Here is an 18,763-nt window from a genome sequence, read left to right as displayed (position 1 = left end):
GTAATTTGATGGGTTAGACGAATCACCATATTTAAATATGAGAATTATGCAAGCTGCCTTCCAAACATTTGGGACGCATCCAGTGTCAATACATTGCTGAAAAGGCTTGGCTAAAATGCGACATATTGCAGGTTTGGATATCTTAAGAAGTTTAGGGCAGATGCCATCACGGCCAGGAGCAGAGTTAGTTGGAAGACAATCAATACAGGACTGTACTACTTCAGAAGTGATATTAATGTTGTGCATGCTTGAATGCAAAATAGGGGCCTGAAAGCTACTAGGTACAGGAGTCTCGTCCGTGAAAACGGATGAAAAAAAACTTGTTGAATTCAATAGCAACACGTGCCAGAGAAAGAATGTTACCATCCTTAGATAACGGTACCGTCAAGTTTGATAATTTGGGTTTCCTAAATTTTTGTGTCATTGCTAAGCATGTCTGAAATGTCATGGTTGAAAAATTTATCTTTGGCTGTTGTTACGGTCCTGCATAAGTGTGCGTGCTCACGATAGGGCCTCCAATCTTCCACAGATGCTCATAGTTCAGCTCTGCAATATATAGGTTTCACATGCGTCGCAAACCAAGTGCTTTCTGTGCAGGCTGTTATTTTGAATTTTGGAATATGCTTTTCTTTTTAAGTGTGATCAGCCCATTATGAAGAAAAACCCAGTTTGTATTTATGTTGCAATGAGGGAATGACTGCAAGAAGCCGACAGAAAAGGTGGAAAGGTCACTAACAAGCCCGCTGACATTCATGCGGGTGTAATCAAATATTAATTTCTTTCTATTTTCATGTTTCTTCAGGGCACCTATGAATTCACAATGCAAGATATTGTGGCCACTGATACCATCCAATACATTTTCCGTAACATTATTTGGTTCTGTGGCTAGTATGAGGTCAGAGTGAATCACCATGAGTGGGAACAGAAACAATTTGATGCAAATTGAAAGTTGAGAGCATGCCAGGAAAATATTGGCATTGACGTTTTTCTTGTGCCATACAGGGGTCGGCATCAATGCCATTCAATATTGGGATAGTCGAAATCGCCGACAAGAAATATTGGTGATGTCGGGTACTTGTTCTGGACAAAACTTAAAAGACTTGTTTAGATGATCTGGAAAGTAGTGGGATGAATCAAGTGGACGATAGCAGACTCCAATGACAGAGGTAGAATGTGTGGGCAGACAGAGAGCAACCCTTACAATTTTGAGGCAGGAATTAGTTTCAATAACACAAGCTTCCAAACTAGATTTTACTGCGATTAACACACCGCCACCTCTCGATTCAGTTTTATGTTTTCTAAATAATGAAAACTGACGAGACAAGGACGATCCAAAATGTCGAATGACAACCAGGTTTCGGTGCCTAGAACGTCTACTGAACAGGATTCAAGATAAGAACAGAGGTGATCTCGCTCACGAAATAAGCTGCGGAAGTTTGACAAAAGAATTGACACACATGCATCACAGCGTTCATTTTTTACATCACTGGGTTTTCACGAGGACGTGACGTTTCGGGAGGGCACTTACTTCATTAGCGGTATGGTCAAAGACAAATCGTGTTGTTTAGTAGAAGCTTGCCAAACAGAAGTTTGAACCTTTCAGCGGGCTTCTGTTTGGAACGTCCGAAATCTCGGAGTTTCTGGACTGCATCCTCATTGAAAAATCCTTATCAGTCCACATGAGACGATTCAAACCTTTTTTAGTTTAAATGCATTTTTCAGTATGTGTTTTCTTTTTTAAGTTTAGGAATTTCACAATTACCAGCCAAGTATAGCCTTGTCTTTTCTGTCCTATTCTATGGGCACGTTCAATTTCACCAGCTGCAATGCCTAAATATTTAGAAACTAACTCAGTTACAAGCCCTTCCTTTTCCTGCCACGTCTCTGAGTCTTGCTCAATGACTGCTTTAAAGATAAGGTTGTTGTGACGCAATCTGTTACTGAGGTCGTCTACCACCAAACTTGTGTTGCAATTGTCCTGATTTTATGCTTTCCAGTTTGTCCTGGGTGTCAAGCATATGAATTACCTCGTGACGCCAGAGGTTCCTTCCATTTAGGAAAGAAGTTCAGTAACATTCATTTGGACGTCTTTTACTTTCCCTAGGATGTCTTTCTGAAATTTTCCATTACAGGCTGCCGTATCCTTGAAAATGAGTTGATAATGACATTGGGCTGCGTGGAGATGAGCAAGTGGTACAATGCTTAAGCGTACTCAAGTCCCAGAGGAGTTTCTGCATGAATTTTTCAATTGTTTGTGAAGGTTTCTTACCTATTCAAAGAAAAGTGTTTGCAACATACTGACGTGGTACTAATTGGCTGCTGCTGGCTGTTGGCCTTGGTGTCTTCCTTTGCTGTTGAGCAGCATTTAGTGAGTGCACAGTAATAATGAGCTGCACCAAATGGCTACACATTACTGCTGTACTACTCGAACTATTCCAAAAGGGCGAATTTTTCTGCTCCAACATGCACCATGACTACTTATTTCCTAGCCCAAATCCTTAACTGGCTAGGCCACCGCTGCATGCTGACACACCACCCACTGTGGGTGTGGGCTGTATTAGCCAAGTCTCAGTAAGACAAAAATAACTGTGGCACTGTTCTTTTTGAGCTTTGTTATTTAATGAAAAGGCTTTGAATTCAGGCCACCAGTGCCACAATAAAGTATTCCTATGCCAGCCGCACTACTTGTTAGAGCTGCATGCCACCTGCACTACTAGCTGGGCCAGTCACTTGAAATCCGTGGACTATAAGGTTAGAGTAGAATCAAACAGAAGACATTTTTTTGATATACTGGCTTTGGACGTCCCCAAATTTTTGGGATGGGCCTGCTATAAATTTTACGTATTCATAACATGGGAAGGTTATGACGACATGTAACCCAGGCAGGCAATGCTTTTGGAAACGAACTTTAAACTTTGCCACTCCGACAGTGGTGAATAGTGATCTGTTGTCATGTTGAGGAGTACTACTTGCATCTGACCGCTGGATGTATTGTGTCACTGTTCGTTATTTATTACATGTGCTTATAACATGTGCTCCAAAAAGATGTTCCAATCATTGGTGCAATCTACTAATACCAGCTACTTTCACAATGTCTCTGTAGGCATCTCTTTAATCCTTTTATGTCTAACACGATACACGAGGACTCCCCTGCAATCACTGACACAGAAATAGTACAGTGTAGTTCTAAAACAAATGTGCTTAACTCATATTGGTGACAACAAATAGTTTAACATTGGTGCTATCATAGGTCTGGTTTGCGATTACAGCCGATGTCTTGTGGTTGATTATAGGAGTTCTTTAACAGCAAGGTCCAGCATTACTAGAGCTTTGTTTAAAGGGCAGCCACTTGGACAGTGGTACACTTGGACTCGGGTGTAAGTAGTTTAATATTGATGCATAGGCTTTGAGGTGACCAGGGTCAGGCTAGTGTATACAATTTTTATCCTGTTCTATTTTCTTTCGCATCACTCGCACTTCATTCAGTGTTACTGCATACATGGTGCGTTGAATGATAGGAAGGAAATAGAATAATATGTATAATCTTGGCCAAGATGGCCTTGGAGTGTGTTTAAGCCCAACTTTAGGCACACATGATTCCCAGCTTGGGTGAGCATACCGAGATAACTGTCCAGGTTGAGGTTCATTCCGATATGCTGTTAACGCTTCTTTGAGTAATCGTATAAACATGACTGAACAAAAATCTCTGTGGTTTTTAAAAACCCATCAAAGCCAGAGACTCAGACTGGTGGTCATGATACGGGCATTTCACGATACCTTGTGAAGCATAACTTCCAGACCGGTGACAGACGAAGTAGAAATGCTTCTTTTTCAGGTGGCCGCAAGTCTCTGTACCTGTCCTTGCAATGAAGTGACTGCGTGTGTCTTTCTCCACCTTTTCCTTCAATGACTTGAAAGCTGATCAGGATAATAAAATAAAGCAAATGTTACATGTATGCAGTGTGTCAAGGGGAATCAGTTTATTGTAAGCCCACGTTGGCTGTGCAGAATATCTTATGGGGTAATTTAGAAGAAGAAAGAAGATTAAGTACCCTGGACACTTGTATGTTCAGTCTGCATTTCAGGGTGTGTAATGCACAGAACTAGCGTTACAAAGTTGAATCGTAGACATGTTGTGGAACTCGGTAGTTATGAAGAAGAGGTTCAGTGACATCTTTTCTCTTTTCCTGATGAGGATCAAGCATTTGTTTTTCTCAGGGCAAAATTTTAGAGCGAAGCATAATGGAATTGAAGAAAAAGAAGATATAAAAAAGTGACAAGAATGATGTTGCTTCTTGTACATTTTTAAACTATGCTTTGTTTGAGTACATTTTGCAGCTTTCATACACAGATCAAACTCCTGCGAAGACAGTATGTATAGAAACTGTAAGCTAATTTGCTTTATTAATTTGAGGTTGACACTGTGACATCATGGCGTCTAATTATAGCAGCACAAAGTGACTGCCATCAAAATTTTTTTCGTGAGCAACGCCAAGAACTGCATGAAATGACAACTGAAAATGACAACTCTACATCTTACAAATTTCCGTTCTGAACGAGAAAGAAAATACAGAGAATCATACCTTATCTATAAGTTCAAGGCATTGCAACAAATAGGCATAAACATTTCAAAAGGAGCTTTATAATCTATCCGCTATGCTAAATTTCAAGCTATAGGCAACAACACTTAGTTTGGTTTCTTGGCGTATCCTTTTTTCTTTCCTCTTCTTTTTCTCAGCCGGCGTGTCAGACGCCGTTGACATGCCGGCTAACACGCGTGAGTTGGCACGTGGTTGACACCATGTTTTCCCCGTGTTTTAACTGAACAATTAGTAGATTTAAATTTTTTGCACATTGGGAATTCAGGAAATATAAAACTTCGACAGGAGCTATCATTAGAACTAGTGTACAGTACTTCTAGCACTTCTTTAATCAAACAATGCAAAATTTGCGCTTTGGTTGACTCAGCATTTACTTATTGTGTTAAGATTGATATGAAGTGCTACTTTGTTTTTTCTGCTGTGTGTACATGTTTTTAGACGCAATCCTTTCCATTGTATGGAGTTCTCGCTCACACAAAGCCATGTACTCGACTGCAGATCGACCTTAGGCAGAAGTGCAATCTCATACCTGTGCACTTGCCTCTATTCATTAGTGTGCAATACCGCGCAAGCCTGTGCATAACTATACGACGACTGTAAAGCATATGAAAGCTCCAGCACCAGTTTAGGGCACAAGATTAGACCAGATTTCTTGAACAGAAAAGCTGATTTAACACATTATTAATGTACAAGGAGGCTTGTCCATGCTACCTAACCTGACAACTATTGCTTCTAGACCCTAAAGAATGCAGTAAAAAAAAAAAGTAGGTGCTTGCTGCAATGGGGAGAAACAAATTTTTCCTGTACCATACTATAGGTGCTTACCCATTTCCAAGTTTGCAAAGCGAGTGCTTTCCTGCATGGCATGGCCACCACTATGGCTAATATTCATGCTACCAAATCTGCATATATTGTATCGCATGGTTTACCTTACAGAAGTTGGGAACTAGAAGCAGGGTTCATACTTTGTATATTTGTTTTCTTTCTTTCATTAGTTAAAGTAAAAATAGCAAATCATTAACTTCATTCATGCTCCTCCAGTCACTTTTCTTTTATAGAATGTATTCTAGGGTTTTATGCGCTAAAACCACGATTTGATTATGAGGCATGCCATAGTGGCGCAGTCCAGATTAATTTTGACCACGAGGGGATCTTTAAAGGGACACTAAAGCGAAACAATAAATCAGTTTAGACTAATGAAGCATTGTTTGAGAACCCTGCAGGCATTGAGTTCAAAAAAATAGTTTGATTATTAGATGAGAAAATGAAGGTCGAAGTATCAGTATTTGAATTTCGCGCCGAAACCCCAGTGCCGGTACGTTAGCGTGACGTCAGGGATTCCAAAGTATGTTTTCGCATTTGGGCCGCGTTGGCTGAATAAAGGTTCCTGAAACTTGCCATGTTTAATATTTGGTTCCTTTAGAACTCAATATAGTCAATCTGTACCGCTATATATAATTAGTAGGCCCTAGAAGATGCCATCAAAATCCACGACGTCACAGCCCCCAGGTGCGGGAACTCAAGTAGGCGTCGCCACCCGTATTTCGTTCTTGCGCTTTTTCTGGCTTACCAAACGTCTTATCATTGTAACAGTGGTGTTTTTGGTGTTGTAGAACGGTAATTTACTGATGCAGAAGAAATAATTTTTCACTTTAATGTCCCTTTAACGTGCCACACAGGCGTTTCTTGCATTTCGCTCCCATCTAAATGCGGCCGCCGCGGCGGTTACATTTTTTTAAAACTTAAATATGCGATTCCTAAAAAAGATCCATCAGCAAATATGAGATTCCTAAAAAAGATCCATCAGCAATGATTCTGCGTTGCTTCGATTCAAAACAGCAATGATAAGCATGCAATTTAATGTATGATGGTATAAGTTGCAGCTAGTGCATGGTCAGATAAAATGTTAAGCATGAAAGCACCATAAATGAGCACATTTCAAGCAATAAGTGAACAAGTGAATCGTTCACTCTGCAAGCCCGTAATGCAAAAATAACAGGTGCAGCGGTAATCACGCGTTGCTTTGAGAGAATAAGCAAGTGTCTTACCTGGCATTGTCAGAAAGTGATACCTCTCATATTCTGGCTCGAAGAAATGCACGCTGATATGGCGGTACTCCAGTTCTTTCAAAGTCAGGGCTACTTCACACTCGTCGCAGTTGTACTTCGGGTGAGTGATTTTGTGCACAAGTTTTATGTGCCTCTGCAGACTGCGATTGTTCGCTAACCGCAGGTCGCAGTACTGACATTCAAAGGAAGCAACTTTCGCCATTGCGAGACCGCGAAGAGAAGCATGGGGTTTCCTAAAAACCGATTATGTAACTATGCTCAGTGCGTGCAAGCGGGCCTTCTATATCTGCGGGTGCTCTGACCATGGAGGAAAGAAAAAGCTGAGAGATGCTGACGTCACTCTTTGCGAAGCATGAGTGACGTCGGAAGGCGTGGCAGATATCCTCTCTTGTGCATATCTCTCTCCTCCGGTCCGCAACCACGCACGAACTGCGTGGGCTGCACGGGCGCGCCTGTAGCAATCCGAAAGCATCTACTATTCTGACAAAAGATGCAATCGCGATGTAACGTTGGCGAAGTCTGAGTATTCTGCCCTGGCATTGAAACAAGTTTAAAATAAACTCCTCACATTAGACCGTCATGTTGGACTCCGCAACTTTTGCGGGATTTTGTGAAAAGCAATATGGTTTATTGGTCCAGCCAACTGAAACTGTCCTGATGGCTTCTAGACCCACCATGTTGTATTAGTGGTTTTGGCGTTGCGCTGCGAAAGTGAGGTTGTGGGATCACATCTCGGTCGTGGAGGCCGCATTTCGACGGGGTTCGACGAAGTAAAAATGCAATGCCCGTGTACCATACGTTAAACACATGTTAACGAATCCCGCGCGGTGAAAATTAATCCGCAGTTCACCGCTACGGTGTGCCTCATTATCAGTTCTCGGCTTTGGCACGTGAAGTGTCAAAATTTGAATGTTTGATTAACCGCAGGTACGGTGGCTGCCTAGTTCCTGCGTCATTTTAGATTACCTTTATCGTTCATTTCTACCTTCGTTTTCTCTGTTTGGGCTCCCTGGGGCTAGACCATAGTGGTTATGGCTAGACGCGGCGATGAAAAAATCAACGAGTCTAGAAGTTCAGGACAACATTCATTTGGGCTAGATGGTGCATACTTGATTTAGGACGGAACAGCGCCAACGAAGACGTTCACAAGTGGGGAGAACAACACAGGACAAGCACCATGTTAAAATTGGCTCCAAGGTGCTGTCAATACAGGTTAAGAAAATGTTAGTAAGCACCGGGGCGACGCAGGATCCAATACAAATCCCTTGTCTTAGTCGATAAAACTTGTTCTCGAAAGAGATTAACGTCACATCAAGGTAAAATTCTAGCATTTTCATAAAATTATATATTGACACGCCAGAGGAGTTTTGGAACTCTACTGCACTGTTACTTCCTATAGCATCTCTGACAGAACGAAATAAGGCATCGTGGGGCACAGAGTAAAACAAGTCTTCAACATCTACTGAAAACACATAACCATTGGAAGTACATCCCTCAAGAAACCTAACAACATCTTTTGAACTCTTTGTGGCGTACGGATCTTGAACTTTAAGGGATGTAAGGTGCTTTTGAAGAAACTTGCTTAACACAATCAGCCAAGTTCCATTTTCGCTGACCACTGTTCTGAATGGCACGGACAGTTTGTGCGTTTTGGCCGTAAAGAACATGGAAAGGGCATTGCTTTTGCTGTTACCAATGTCATTGGCCAGCGTGCTCAGATCTAATTCTTTGCACATCGCAGCCGCCTTGCCTCTCACTCGCGTCGCACTAGCTTTCAGAGGGATGAAGTTCTTTGCAATTGCTTCGCCGGCTCTTTTTTGAAACTCTTCCTCGGTGAGCACCACAAACCCACCATCCTTGTCAGCTTGAAAAAGCCGGAGTCTATTCTTCCTGTAATACGACACGACTTTTCCCATTGAATCTTTGCTAGTCAACGTGTTAGTGCTGGTCGTAGATCTTATAAGCGTATTCACACCATCCAGAAGGCATCTTTCACGGTTTTCTTCCAACGCCTTTCCTGCTATGCGCCTATTAAGTGCCAGGAACTCATGTGCTTCTATCCGTGGCTCGTGGCTGAATTTCGGACCTTTGTTCCAACACCTGCCTGACATCGTTGGGAAGATCAACGTCTCCGATGACCATCACCAGCCTTTCCGGGGGCTTCTTGTCCTTCTTCAGAGAAGACGACCGTAAACACTGGTTCCGTGTCTGAGCCCATCAAAATATATATGTATATATATTATATATATATATATATATATAATATATATATATATATATTATAGAGAGAGAGAGAGAGAAAGAAAAGCGCGTTAGTAACTCCCAGTGGATATCCATACATTTGTTCCCGCGAGCAGGCATCATGTAATGAATGATTGTAGACCAAAAAATATTTCGCGTTTCTTTCCGGATAAATACATGGTCATTAATAATGCCTTGGTTTTCATACTTATTAAGAAGTAAAGGAACATTACAGGTTAGCGATTGCATTAGATAAATTGTTAGCCTTTTTGGCACGAGCCATCTATCCTGGCTGTAGTCCCGACAGTGATTTTACAAGTGAAGAGACTTTGTTAGAGGAAAAAAATATGAATAGAGTAAAGGAAAGCCATACAGATCTGGCAGTTTGAAATCGCATTAAATTTGGTGAAAAGTGGTGATGTTGTGTGGAGGTATGGAACGTTAGCAATAATTCCGACGTGCACGTTTCTGAAGAAAAAGCTTGTGTTAGTGTTCACAGTGGTGCCCCACACATGCATGCAGTAGTTAATATGAGTTGCAAATAGTGCCTGTTAAATTTGTAATTTCAACTGTTCTGGAAAGAAATAATATTTTGAAGGCCATTGTGGCTGGACCATGCCAATGAAATATGGAAAGGAGCGCGTTCACTTTAGGAATGACATCGCAAGCCTCCAGACCAGAGACAAACAGGCTGGTATGATCCACATATAGAATGGTTGTTGCCTCGCTTTCTGCAAGGGTTCATCGAGCAATAAGGTTCCCAAAGAGCTCCAGCCGCACGGGAAGGTGCGAGGTGAAATCCGGCAACACTCATGCAGGCGGCTGTTCCCCCACTCTCCATTCCCCCCAGCCGCACTTTGCTTCGCTGCACCGCTCATTCTTGGCTCAGCAGCCGTCCGATATGGAGGTTCCCATTGTTGATCGCGCCAAGTACCAGATTTGTTCCGCAATTCGCTTTTTGCACGCCAAGGGGACTCCCCCGTGGATATTCATCATCAGTTGACAGAGGTGTATGGCGACAAGTGCATGTCCGTTCAACACGTCGGAAAGTGGTTTAGGGAGTCTAGTGCCGGTTGAAAGAAAGTCCACGATGAAGAACGGAGTGGAAGACCGTCAGTTTCGAAGGTGGTTATCAAGATGGCCCAATGCAAAGTGCTTCGGAAGAGGAGGATCAACATCTGTGAACTTATTGCTCAGATTCCTGGAAGTTCTTACGGTACAGTGGAAAGAGCTTTGACTAAAGTATTGGGGTATCAGAAGTGTTGTGCTCAATGGATACCGCGGCTATTGACATCAGACTACAAGGAGAAACGCCTTGACTGTGCTCGCCAGTTTCTTCAAAATTGTCAAGAAGATAAGGAAGGATTGTTGGACTCCATTTTTATGGGAGACTAAAAGTGGGTGTTTCATTTCACTCCTGATATGAAATAAAAATCCCAAGAGTGCCGTCACTCAGAGTCACCAGTCGCAAAGAATTTCAAACTCCTTCTGCTGGCAAAGTCATGGCCACTGTTTTTTAAGATCATAAGGGAGTACTGCTGATCGATTTAATGGAACGTGGGACAACAATCAACTCTGAGAGTTATTGTGCAACACTATGAAAACTCAGGCAAGCTATTCAGAACTGCCGGCGAGGACAACTGGCAGCCAGTGTAACACTGCTTCACGACAACACCAGACCTGACGTCTCCTGTCAAACCCAGGAACTTTTGACAAACTTTGGGTCGACTGTCATGCCCCACCCACCGTACAGTCCGGACCTTGCACCTAGTGAATATCACTTGTTCCCCAAGCTAAAAGAACATTTTAGTAGCCAACGCTTCAGGAGCGATGAAGTCGAAGAGGTGAAATGCTTCCTCAGTGGGTCGGCGGCAGACTTCTACGACACTGGGATACAGAAATTGGAGCACTGTATACAAAAATGCATAGAAAAAGATGGCAATTATGTAAGTTTCATCTTTCCAATAATGTAAATTTCTATGAGAATAAACAATGTTCTCTACTTCTAAAATTGATGGGAACCTTATTTCTGGATCAACCTTCGTATGTCTATCATGTCATTAACGTAAATGTCGAAGGGGACCTAAAATGCTGCCCTGTGGGACACCTAACAATATTGCCGTCCAAGGAAATACTATTTCCAATGACAACGCATTGCCTGCAATCAAGCAGATACGAACACAACAAAATATGTCATTCCATGTACACCGTTTGCAGTCAACTCTGTTATTAGAATCTTGCGTTGCATACTGTCAAAAGCCTTGCTGTAGTCAATAAATATCCAGACTACTAGGTTTCATTTTTCTAGCTTCTTGATTAACACCTGCTGAACAAGCAGTGCAGTTTCGGTAGAGCAGGTCATCAAAGCTGTTTCTCCATCGCCAGGGTTTGTGTCATGCTCTCCAACCATGATTCCTCGCTCCTTTGTGCCCTCCAGAGGGGCACGATCATGGCCCCCCAAACAAGGAGCTTAAATCGCCACAGCAATGAAACTGCAATTTTTCGCTTTTAATATGCTTCAGTGCAATACATTGCATAAGCTTCCCTGCTTAACTCAACTATAATGCGGCAGAGGTGACTTTAGGAACTTTCTAGACATGCCAAACAATATGTGCATTCTGGTCAGAACTACACCTGACTTAACATTCCGACACGTCGGCATATGGATGGCCCTTGTGCAGTTTAAGAGCACGAATATGCATGCTGGTTGTGGCTTGAGGAAATGTGATTTCTTAAACAAGTTTCAATGTCAATGCCCTAGACTAAGCTTCACCGCAATGCAGTTGTGTTATGCACTGGAGCTTCTGTAATGTATTGCGGTCCATCATTGCAGCAACGTCAGAACCAGCTTTGAATGGGTGTCATGTGAGTTATTAGATGTCTCGGTGCTCATACTGTGACAGATGACGGCACATGTGCGCATGTATAGTCGGGAACATGTGCAAGGCTGTGTTGCAGTCTCGTATATGGAGCTTGCAAGATGGGCGAAGCAAGGGCCCAAATCACCACAACCCTGCCGGAAATAGCTCTAAATCCCTGCCTGTACACTTCTTAAGGGTTTTGGTGCTTTTACCGTAATCGGAGATTGCACATATAATCCTATATTTTCAAAACTGAGCTCATTGGAACATCTTCCTGTTCATGCTATGCACACAAAAATGAGGAATAAGGGAAAAATTATGCAGATCCCACACCCTGTGGGAATTGATGTAAGTGAAGCTTTCCATGCTGGATGCTCTGATTGACGATAATTAGCAGTGTTGACGGCTAAAGCTTAATTTCTTCAACGTTTAGGCTAACACGAGATCGGCGAATTGATGTTAAACGTTACCTTGTGGGCACCACTGCTGTTTGTCTGCGTAAGAGGCAGAACACACAGGGAGAGGTGTTTGCATGAGGCGTTGTGGGCCATATCTTATAACCCGAGAGGGTTAAGTGTTGTCATTTCCTCATATGGCATATCGCGTTATGGCAGAAGTTTTAAACTTGAATTGGATTATGGGGCTGTACGTGCCAAAACGACACTCAGATTATGAAGCACGGCATAGTGGCAGACTCCAGATTAATTTTGACACCGTGATGTTCTTTAATGTGTCCTAAAATCTAAGTGCACATGGGTTTTCTATTTCGCCCCCGTCGAAATGTGGCTCCCGTGATTGGGATCAAATCCATGACCTCTCGCAATGCCATAGCAGCATAGCTAATGCAGCGGGCACAGAAGTGTTGATTTGACGGTCAACCACTTCTGTAGTGTTTCCTGGACGCTGCAGTGTGCTTTAATTAATGCGGCTCTGCTTCTGCACGCCGTGTGAATTGCCCGCTTGACATATTTTCATTGTGTTTATTTTTTCAGAAATAGCAGCAACGTATTGTATTGTGCCTTGAACATAAGCACACCGCAACTGCTGTTGTATGTTAGTGGAGTTTCCTTGCCTTCTCATGTCACTTCCCCCATCTTATATGGGAACTGCCTCTTCTCCTCCCTCTTCTTCTCTCTACAGTTCTATCTGTGTCCCCTCTCGCCTCGCACATAAGCGCTGCAGTTTCTTCAGTGCTTCTGAGGGGAGTCACGGATAATTGCAGCTGTCAGGTGGCTAATGTGACAACGGCCAGGGAGCTCCAGAGGACATTGTGCACATTCGATGCGGTGGGGTGAAAACAAGCTTCTCCCATCTCCTTTCCTCTCTTACTTGTGCCTGTCATGTATATACACACTCTGAACCCCCCCCCCCCCCCCCCCCCCCCCCCCCCGATGTGGTGTGTGTGACATCAGCAGCAGTCCACAGCAGCAGCTGGAGTGGGAAAGTCAGAGGAAGAGACAAAGAAAGCTTCACTTTTAAACAAAATGCGTAAAGGTTTCTATGCTTACCCAATGAGGAAACCCGTCCATCACGTAAGATGATTGCTTTCAAGATAAGGCCCGCATGAGCGAGCGAATTGTAAGATCGGGCCTGCGCAGCCGTGCCATAAGCAGCGGCCGCTGATGTACAGTTGATAATGGTTTGCATCGAGAGGAGGCAGCATCATTGACCACATCTACGTATGACGTCTACCTAACGTGACAGTTCAATTACGTCACGTAGAACAGCATGCATTGGCCAATGCTCATCTTCCATGAAGCAGCAACATCATCCAAATGCACCATAATATAACAGGAGTGAACAGTGCTACTACTGGCCTCTGCTTCATACTCATGCTGGTCTCAGTTTAACATTTTGGTGTTGCAAATGCGCTTCTCCATTTCATGATTTTTTTCGTGGCGTTTCTCGCAATTATATGAAACGCAGCAGCATATGACGACAAAACAGTAGGTGATCAGTCGCAAATGCTTATGCATCATTTAGATAACTCCCACAGGATACTCTGCATGTAATTTTATCTTTTTCCACTTTCAGTATGCTTCAGCGCTATGGTATGCTTGACCGCGTAACCTTGCTATGTCCAGTGTTTGTGACCCCTTCCCACTGTTGGTATACTTCATCACAATGCTAAGTGCATGGTTGAATGCATAACACCACTGTATTGGGATGAAGCTAACTTATGGGTCTGACATTACAGTTTTAATTTAGCGTATGCAACTATAGCGTATGCTATACGCTAAAGTATATATAGCGTATGCTAAGCAGCACACATTTCTTTAGGTTGAGTTGGCCTGTGAGATGTTCAGATCTTAAAGGCCATGTGCCGTCATTGCGGCTATCTCCCGACTGTAGCTATAGGCGGTGCTAACATGTCGGATGTTTCTTTCGTTAGGTTTCAACTCACTCGAAACGAGAAGCGATCTCGAAAACACCACAAGGTTATCCATAATACTCTGTCGTCGAAGCAGCCTGAGACTAAGCGAAAGCCATTTACACAGTCAGTTGCAAAGAACGAAGTCCATTTTACAAAAGCAACGCCAAATTCAATTCGAAGCTGGCAGCCGGGGCCGCCGCCATGTTTCACGCAAATTCCGCAAACCACGCAAAGACACTAATGCTAAATCTGAGAAATAGTGCGCGTACGCTATACGCAATGGGTCGTTTAGCGTTCTGCGCATGCGCAGTGATGACCCACTATTTTATAGCGTACGCTAAACTAAAACTGTCTATTATGCAGCACATTTTAGATGCTTGCTGGTTTTAAAGTCCGAAAGCTGAGATACAACAGCGTCGCACACTATCACGTGAGGAAAACGAACCGCTGCATGCAGCAAGTAGCATCAGCATAAGCACTAGATTACAGTTGAACAGCTCTACAATGAAGACCACAATTAATTTGCCTGTAAAACAAAGAAACTTATGCGTCCCTGGCGGCTGATTTACGTTTATAAAACGAATGCTGCACCAGTGCCACCACTGCCCCGCGAAGATGTCACCAGGGTAAGCTGTGCGCTAGCGCTAACAGCAGTGTATTTGAAGAGCATGCTGATATTACTAGTTCTGTTGCCCTGCTCCAGGATTCACTCACCTCGTATGCTACTTGTTGTGACGGATCAACGGCTGACGAATGCATGGATAGGCCGCGAATGTCAACGAAGGCGACCAAAAATTTTGCAGCAAGGGAGGCTTAGGGGCACTAGACAATCGGGGGCTTTGCTTTGCATGGTTCCTGCATTTGGTTGGAGAGCAAGCTGGGAACCTCAATGGAGCATAGGGTGGCTACAGTAGAACGTGCTGTCAGGGATATTTTGCAGAGAAAAATTAGCGGTCTATTTCATTAAGTCTCTCTTGAATTCTTGTTAAAGATTTTCTTTTGTTGAAAGTGCTTAGCTATTGTGAGCAGTGAGCTGCGCAACCTTTAAAACAAAGTGACCTGCATAGCAAAGGATTTTGAAGGTGCGAGCACTTTGTTAAAAAGGCGTTTGACTACATAGATACATTCAGAGCAGCGCTTTCTACCCTTTAGCCCATGCAGAATTTGTAGGTCCTATTTGCCCCACCAGGATCTGCCAATGTACTGCAGTGAAGCCTTTAATATGTGTCCCAATGTCCAATGCTACGGAGTTCAATATATCCATTTAATGTCTGAGCAAGTTTGATGTATGAAGTTTCATATACATGTAATTCTCTTGGTGATTCACCACTTGTTATTTAAGCAGTAATTCTATTTATAATTGTTTCATATAACAAGGTTTAATTGTAATGAATTATTGCTATACGACATTCTTTCCATTACTATAACTAATACTCTCAAGCTTGGAATCTCCCAGCTTCCTCATACAGTTGGCCAATGGGACAGTGCACCTGACACAACAAGCCATGTCGTACACTTACTCTGTGCATATTCACAGCCCATGCAAGCTTGTGCTGAAAGCTTGTTGCTGCTTGCAGAGGTAAACGTTTCACTTGACTGTTGTAATGACCTCGCTGACTATGTGATGGAATAAACAGTTACTCCACAATAAAACATAGTATGAGGCCATTTTGTAAACATGAGCTTGAAGTAAAACTGTGCCATGCATCGTCGAAAAAGGAAAACAACATTACAGGGATGAGGATACTTATCGTGGGCTTGTCTCTATAGCTTTTATGTCTTGCTTTGTCCACATTATGCTGCACAGTTTTAGTTGAAGCGGTTATTGGCTGGCAGACGTCTTCCCATCATGTTACTAAGAGTTTTGATGAAAGCAGTCTTGGCCAGCCTCTCTACCCCTGGTTCTCTGGCTTAGGTACTGGTGCCTCCAGTAGTTCAGATTTGAATGGGTGCAAATTAATTTTCCCTCTCAGTGAAATCATACCAACTTTCCCAGGTTACCGGGCTTCTACAATTCCTCCTAAGTTGAACTTGTTCAACAGCTTTACCGAGTACTTTAAGTAGGCAGTGTATTCTATGTCGTAGGGCAAACAGAAAATTAGCATAAGCACTCTTGCTTTCAGGCTGCCATAGACGAGTTAAAAGTGCAGTCGAGATCAACATGTCCAACCTTGATCCCTCCAGCCAATGTGCCAGCCTTCCCTATGAGCCACTACTTGCGAAGGTGAACATACCTTCTTTGTTCCATGCAAAACATTTTGTTAACTGTTTCCAGGAAAAAGTAGTTCAAGCATAAATGGCCAACGCATGCTCTTCATACCAGGTTGCCATGGATAATGGAGACGATAGGAAAGTACAGGCCAGCGTCGCTGTCCCAGATCCATCCGGCAGCTTTTCTGTCACAGGTCCATGTGTCCTAACTGCTGGTCTTCAATGGGAGTTGACACTGTCTCCTTCTATAGGGGGCATTTTCTGACATGCTCTTCTGTGGGAGAATGCCCCATTCATAAAAAGAAACAACAAAGATTGGACACAAAATGGTGCAGCTCATTAAAAGAAAATTACTTGCTGGGTTCGCCACTGGGCCGTATGCGTCAGCGCTCGTGACTCGACAAAAAGCAGCCGCAGCGGCACGCGCAAGCTCAGGCTTCACATAGTTTCGCGCCCATCGCAAGAGGGGCACCTCACGGCTACATTCGGATATCGCCGGCGCACAAGGAGGAAGTGCAGAAACATGCACGCTTGCAGTCTCAGAGGGACGCGCATGCGTGCAAACTCGATACCATGGGTGCACAGCTAGAAGGGAAGAAGGGTCGTTTTGCCACACGCTTGCGCACCCTGTAACATTTTGTGGGCGAGTGTACATGCTAGACATGTCTGTAGTGCTTATTTTTGAAATGTGATCCTTTGGGATGTATAATACATATAATATGCATCTTAGCTTTGTTGTGCATTAAGAAGAATTTTTTTTACAAATACTATATAATTATCTGAAAAGATGAATGTTTCTTTAGATTTCACACATTTCTTTTGCTACATTGTAAATGTATATCCTAATAGATTAGTGTTTCGTATGTTATACGTTTGCCGATAGGAGACTTACTGCTGCCATGCGAGGGCCTTCAGGCACATTAAAGCTGTATGTTGCAGCTTTTCGCCTGGAGGACACCCAACAAAGTTTGTTGGAAATAAAACCATTTCTGGTATGGTAAGTCGAAAATTCTATTTCAAGTCGCTGCCTCTAGACCCTTCGTGCCAACCGCCATTTTGGCAAGGCTGTGTGATGTCTGGGAATAAGGCTGCTTCGATGGATTTCAAGACCAGATAGCAGCCTTCCTTCACACACTCTGGCACCAAAAAGGGCAGCACAGGTGTCAGTGTTACTCGTGCTACAATTCCTTCACTTGTGCTATAAATAGCAGCAGCAAACTGCCAAGATGCAAAAGCAAAACAATGAATGAGGGCCATAACGTATTTCCCAGCTCCTGAAATCAGTTCCAGTTTTTCCAATAGACAAAAGCATGGCCTTCAAGATCAGCTTCGATTACCAGTGGGAACAGTTTCCGAGGGTGCCAATTCATTTCATCAAGACTCAGTGTTGCCACACTGCTTTTGATTGAAGTGTGAGAAAAAAATATTGAAGTGAACGTTTTCTAACACATTGAATGCAGTCAAATTTTCTTTCTGTTATGCTTTCCGTTTATTTCAAAGCAAAAAAAAAACCAAAAATTTAAGAAAGCAAGAAGCAAAACACAAAGAAAAATATCTCAGTATAGGGCATCATTGCACAGTGTTGTGAAACCAGATGTGCACGCCTGTGAGGGTGATGATTGGCCAAGTGTGTGCACTATACATTCAGTGATGCTACAGGTATGCACTCTGCTGTTTGCGTTTCATTTGACGCTGATAGTACATCCACACAATGTAGCCACAGGGACAAGTGAGCAGTCAAGTGAAGCTTTTTGAGATCATGTTTAGTTGGATCATGCAAATAAAATGCATTAATTAATCATATGCCATTAAAGATACAAGCACAAGTACACAAATTACTGTGCACGACAGGAGTGGCTGCGAAGATGTATAAGGCTCACACAAAGGCCGGACAGCAGACAAAGGACGATGATATTTAACTCATTTCGCCAGGAAAAATGACTTCGAAGTTTGTGCATTAAGTACGAAGAAAATCCGAGGATACCTAAGCACTTCTTATGAGTTGTGAATACTTTAATGTCCAACTGAACGCCACTGAGCAGTCCGAGTTATGAACTCCTCGCGGGCAAGCGGGCACGTTAAGACGCTTGGCACATATTGATTTAGCTTAGCCTCACCGAGGCGCAGTTAGAACACACACAAGAGCTTGAGTAGACAAGGAACAGGTGGTAACACAGGCTTGCGAGAGGGAAGGTGATGTTTTGTCGTAGCAATGCACTCTCCCCTCGCGAAGTAGCGCAGCAGCAGATGTTCCCCTTCACTTGCTTTCCTCTGCTGAGACACGAGCCAGCAAATGCAAGCTAGTGTCATGAGCGCGCCTCGTGTGCTCACATGGCGTCACAGTCAGCGGGAAATTAGGCACCGTTTTGCTGCTACAGGTGCTGCCGGCGTTTTCACTGAAGGAAC

At 43.2% G+C, this 18,763-nt stretch overlaps 2 protein-coding genes across 7 annotated transcripts in view; one reads left to right on the top strand and one right to left on the bottom strand.

Moving 5' to 3' along the window:
* Positions 1-15,998, top strand: part of LOC142588905 (uncharacterized) — a 54,987-nt gene extending 38,989 nt beyond the window's left edge. Inside the window, exon 4 of one of the 2 annotated variants that reach the window (XM_075700732.1) lies at positions 12,913-15,998. In XM_075700732.1, the coding sequence (XP_075556847.1) occupies positions 12,913-13,067 (155 nt within the window). In that variant the 3' untranslated portion in view covers positions 13,068-15,998. Of the gene's footprint in view, positions 1-3,835; positions 3,957-12,912 lie in introns of those variants that run through there. The other variant, XM_075700719.1, reaches the window with a different exon arrangement.
* LOC142588881 (zinc finger transcription factor family protein 17-like) overlaps positions 1-16,545 on the bottom strand; it is a 50,301-nt gene extending 33,756 nt beyond the window's left edge. For 3 of the 5 annotated variants that reach the window (XR_012829744.1, XR_012829745.1, XM_075700706.1), the window contains exons 1-2: positions 6,650-7,841; positions 3,778-3,918 (exon numbers count right to left, since the gene is read on the bottom strand). Coding sequence is in view for 1 of the 5 variants with exons in the window: in XM_075700706.1 (XP_075556821.1) it covers positions 3,778-3,918; positions 6,650-6,872 (364 nt within the window). In the remaining 4 variants the exon portion in view is untranslated. Of the gene's footprint in view, positions 1-3,777; positions 3,919-6,649; positions 7,844-16,466 lie in introns of those variants that run through there. The other 2 variants (XR_012829747.1, XR_012829746.1) reach the window with 2 other exon arrangements.
* Between the last annotated feature and the right edge of the window lie 2,218 nt (positions 16,546-18,763).

Source organism: Dermacentor variabilis, chromosome 1, assembly GCF_050947875.1.
Source record: "Dermacentor variabilis isolate Ectoservices chromosome 1, ASM5094787v1, whole genome shotgun sequence".
Classification (NCBI taxonomy): domain Eukaryota; kingdom Metazoa; phylum Arthropoda; class Arachnida; order Ixodida; family Ixodidae; genus Dermacentor; species Dermacentor variabilis.
This window is presented reverse-complemented; position numbering and strand designations above follow the sequence as displayed.